The sequence below is a fragment of the Teleopsis dalmanni genome, unplaced genomic scaffold (assembly GCF_002237135.1).
Source record: "Teleopsis dalmanni isolate 2A unplaced genomic scaffold, ASM223713v2 unscaffolded_contig_1198, whole genome shotgun sequence".
NCBI classification, from domain to species: domain Eukaryota; kingdom Metazoa; phylum Arthropoda; class Insecta; order Diptera; family Diopsidae; genus Teleopsis; species Teleopsis dalmanni.
Genome location: NW_024032580.1, coordinates 4968 through 9862, shown reverse-complemented (window position 1 = coordinate 9862; position 4895 = coordinate 4968). Strand labels below are relative to the sequence as shown.

The window sequence follows — 4895 nt, the reverse complement described above, 5'->3', positions numbered from 1 at the left end:
AGCACAATCAGCATTATCAACAATATCAACATGACACCCGACAGCAACAACAACAAAAATAACAACAAAGACAACAACAATACTTCCATATCAATTTAGCTGCTTTTGTTGGAAATATATTCAAAAAAAAAAAAGAACAGAAATATAATGAAATATTGAAATTATACAGGATTTACGAGAGTAAATTGAATAATTTACCCAAATTCATGTCGAGCTGCTACAAACATACTAAACTGCTAAAGGTACTCGTACACACATATGTATATTTGCGGATTGTTGGGTTTATGGCATGGAAGATGATTCAACGGATGCACTTATCAAATTGTCATTAAATTTGCATGTTCAAAGTCCCGGCAGACTTGCTCGGCATTTTGCTCGTTGCACTTTGGTTGATTGAAGTGAAAACAAAAATGAAAATTAATATTATGAGATGCAATCTAGATAATTATAAATTAGCACAAATATCGCTTTCAATCCATATGTGCAAATTGGGATCGCTTATAGGTCATACGTACCTGAAACATTGTCGACTGTATAATATTGTCTGTGAACATGTTTCTGCAAGAAAAATAAATAGTGAATTAAAAATTCAACTTAATTCTGTTGTGTACACTGCATACCTCACTAAATCCATTAGCGTGTCTGGAGTTAATACTTTGGAGGCTTTATCTACAGACTCAATGTGTGTCGCCTCAATTTTGGCGCCTTGGCCAGGCTTAATTGTGGTGACCAAGCAAATACCCAAAATCACAGCTGATATTGTTGTGAGTAGATAATAAATAATTGATCTAAAATAAAGATAAGAAATGGATTTTGTGAAAATAACTATTAATGTGTGTTTCAATATGTATCTTAATGCATATTTATGTAAAAAAGTGACATACACCTTAAAAGTGTAATATAACTGCAAAATATATAAAACAGAAATACGCATAAAATTTCCTAGTGATATGATATCTCTGTGTTGATGATGGTAGCAAAATGATGTATATTTTATCTACATATTGTTCAAATTTTAAATAATTCCCTTTGTGTCGGTTGATTGAAATAACAAGGTTAAAAAAAAAAATTACTAAATTATGCTTAAAATTGAGTAAAAATGGCAGTAAAATGCACGGAACACTAAATAAAAGTGTACGGAAACAAAAAGGTTTTACGTTGGTTTGACCTATCCCGAGAAGACCTTTAAGACGATGAAGGAGTATCGTCACAAAACACCATTAGCAACGAACCAAACATAGAGAAAACTGAAATAATTCATTGAATCAGCTATTAGCTGTCGACGAGACTCATCGAAAAGAAAACTGCAAGACAGACAGTACCGTCTATTGAATTTTGAATAAAGATGTGATGACATCGAATCAAGCTTATCAGCTATTGTAACAAACGATAAAAAGTATTTTTTTAGTTACTTAGTTAGTTGAGGCGGAAGGAGAAACAAATCCCTCTCAATTGGCTAAGAAAGCCATTTTAAATCCACAAATCCCTTAGCTTGGTGTTCACTTTATATGATTAAAATGTGAGAACACAGAATGCGTTGTGTGTTTTGTAGTTATAGCGCCTTCTTCTTGAAATTATATATACTTTGAAAAAATGGTTAAATAATAACAATAAAAATATATTTTTTATGTCAGACCTTCGTTATTATTAAATAACTGCCGACCAATTTCACCTCAGACCAAATAACACATATACGGTGATTTTCTGCGGATGCACTGGTTTTTCACAGGATGCTACTTGTGAATTTTCATTGCTCTAAATGCAACATTTTTGTTAGTTTAATTATTCATCAAATCACTTGAAGAAAAATACAATTCGAGAGAATGCTTAGAGACTGCGGATAGTGTTCTCAAACGACCACAAACACAACAATCCGCTGAAAAAGTTTTGGCTTCCGTATTTTGAGATTCAAGTGAATACTATTATTACATATTATTGGATCGATTGTATGAGGAAATAAAGAAAAAACGACCACATTTGTCGAAGAAAAAAAATTTGTTTTTACAGGACAATGTGCTCTCTCACACCTTAATGAAAATCATGGCAAAATTAAATAAATTACCGCACGAATTGCTTTCTCACCCACCGTATTTTACAGATTCGGCCCGCAGGGGAAAGGGATTTGTATCAAATAATGACGTGGAATGGGAAACTGAGAGATATATTTTGGAGGACTTCACAATTCATATTATTTAAAACGTATCTAAATGTTGGAAGATTACTGAACTCAGTCTATCGACATAAAGGAGAACTATATAGAAGCATAAAACATAATTTTCCAAAAAAATACATTTTTATTGCTTAAGCCGGGTATTTATCAATTCACCTAGCATGCATACCAATAAATAAAATATTGTTTAGTTTGACATAAAACTGGTGGTTGTTCAAAAAAATTTGACAACCAATAGTTTTAGGGAAAGAACTTTAGAAAATTTTAAAGCAATAATTAAAAAGAGTTTTATTCTTTTATTCTGCAGTGCCTGTTTTAAATAAAAATATTGCTTGTGTAAGAAAAAATTGCACAATGACTTTATTTTTGAAAAATATATCACGATTTATTCGTGTGATGAACTTAAACCCGGTCCTACAAACAATGATCCCGCCCTATAATACAGTAGTATCAACGTGGTTGTTTTTATTGTTAGTGTCTTGTTAATATCTTGTTTTGTTAATATTAGTTCTTTCGAATTTTAATTCACAATTCCAAAAGAATAGTGTTTCTTATAATATAAACTACTTACCTCGAAGCAATTTTACTTGACATGCTCAGATCAAGACCACCTATCGCACTTGTGATGGACGAAACCAATAAAGGTACAATTAAACATTTTAGCATACTGCAAAAGAGAAAATATATAATTAATCACGTACATGGTTTCTTTAGAAATATGAGATATTGATAAATGTATTACTATCATATAAGTTATACCATATAACTAATTATGATTAAACATGTATATTCATTATATATCTTATATTACATTTTATTCATTAAATATGAAGTAACAAAACAAATGTAGAATACAGAAAAAAATCTGTATTTAATAAGTTTTTAAAAATATACTCACCGCAAGAAAAGTTCTCCTGGAAACGATATATACATAATTTCTCGTTTTGTCCAGGGTCCTGTGCTATTTTTAATGATAAAGCCAATTAAACCTCCAATGAACACACCGGTGACTGTGAACAATGTAAGCGAGTTCTCTTGCATGAACAAGCGAAACTTGGATTCGTTTCTAGGTCTTGACATTTTGTAGAATGTATATGTATATACTGACCCGTCTTGGGAAAAATCTGTGCTTATACTTTAAGGACTTATAGTTAATGGAAACTGTAAAGAAAAGAAAAAACATATAAGATATAAGTTTCATATAAGAAATAACAAAAAAAATCAAAATTGGTAAATTATATTCAAAAAAAAATCTATATAGACTGATGTTTTATTATGATAAATTATGTGAGTTAGATTTTAAAACATCAATATATTTAGACACTTATGTCGTATAAACAATTGTGATATTGTTTGAATATGACAGTAGGTCAGGTTAGATTATACCGGTGATCCCAAGGGATTCACTTAGGCCGATACGCCCATGGTGTTACCGTATAATTCAAAATCATCATCATACATTATACCATTATAACATTATACATTACAAATTAGTACTTCACTACTGAAGGAAATATAGAAAGCAGCAGTTAGTATCTGTGATATAATTAATTGCGAATATAAAGCTTGAAAACTTTAATGAAACAACAAATTACCAGTTGTGATGAATCGGATCACATATTTGATAACTACTTTGGCATCAAAGCTTCAACAATTAAAAATGCAAGCAAATAACACTGACGGGGAATAGATGGGTAGTGGCACAAGAGCCAGATCTAGTGTATCTACTGATTTGTAAATTCCATTAACTTCGAAACTCTACTTTATTATAATAGACTGAAATTTTCGACATCTTAAAAGCCTATTTTCTTGTTGGACTTCTTGAAAAATTAATTCTTAATTTTAAATGACAGTGAGGTACTTATTCAAGCTTTTTCGGTAATATTGCATCTCTTACAAGAGAGTTTATAATGTCAACGATTTAAAAACATGTTAAGTAGTACTTTCAAACTTTTAATAAAACTTCGGGTATCGAAGAAGGACCTTCAATGAAACCTCCCGTTTCAATTCTGCTTCTCCTAACCAGTGTCAGAGGTTAACATACGTCCATTTTTTGTGTCAGGTCAACAGAAATTAAAATAATATTTCTTCATTAGCGAAATTAACAGCGATATGTTTTATATACATCACTTCATGAAACTCTGCTTTCATACATAAAAGTAAATCAAAAATATCTGTGGATATATTGGTTTTAATGGATCATTGAAGTACACAGCTCACCATGGAGTTAGGCTTGCATTGCAAAATTTGTTTAAGCTCTTGTTTACCGGTGCTGGAGAAAAAGACATCGTAAAAGCTGTTGTGTCTCTACTCAGGCTGGTTCATATCCAAACGTAAGCTAGGAACCCCACTTTGTAATTGATTCAGTGATATTCCCATTATCAACTGGCTTTATTATGGTGGAATTTTCGCACGCAAATATGAAGAATAAGGAATCAAAAGTGTTTTCTAAGTTAAGCAAGGAGGATTCAATTTTTTTCTTTTTTTCTTCTTCACTAGCACCGACATCAGTTTTCTTTAGAACTTTCGAATAAATAATTAACAGTAGATGCTATAAATTAGTCAAGAATTAATCAGAGTAAAAATGATGATTTTCAATTAAATCAAAAGACTCTACCGGAGGCAAAAATTATATCATTTTTGAGATTGAGAACAAGAAAAATCAGTTATATAAAACAGAAACTACCAGAAACTATACTAACTAATATACCAACTAAAAAGGTGT

The 4895-nt window shown here is 30.9% G+C and overlaps 1 protein-coding gene across 1 annotated transcript; it reads right to left on the bottom strand.

Annotated features, from left to right (window-relative positions):
• Window positions 1-248: 248 nt before the first annotated feature.
• LOC119663968 (excitatory amino acid transporter 3-like) lies at window positions 249-3333 on the bottom strand. Its single transcript, XM_038073554.1, has 5 exons — window positions 3069-3333; window positions 2742-2837; window positions 621-788; window positions 516-558; window positions 249-383 (listed from the first exon to the last, which is right to left on the bottom strand). Exons 1-5 carry the CDS (start codon window positions 3248-3250, stop codon window positions 318-320), a joined length of 555 nt encoding a protein of 184 aa, XP_037929482.1. The 5' UTR covers window positions 3251-3333; the 3' UTR covers window positions 249-317.
• Between the last annotated feature and the right edge of the window lie 1562 nt (window positions 3334-4895).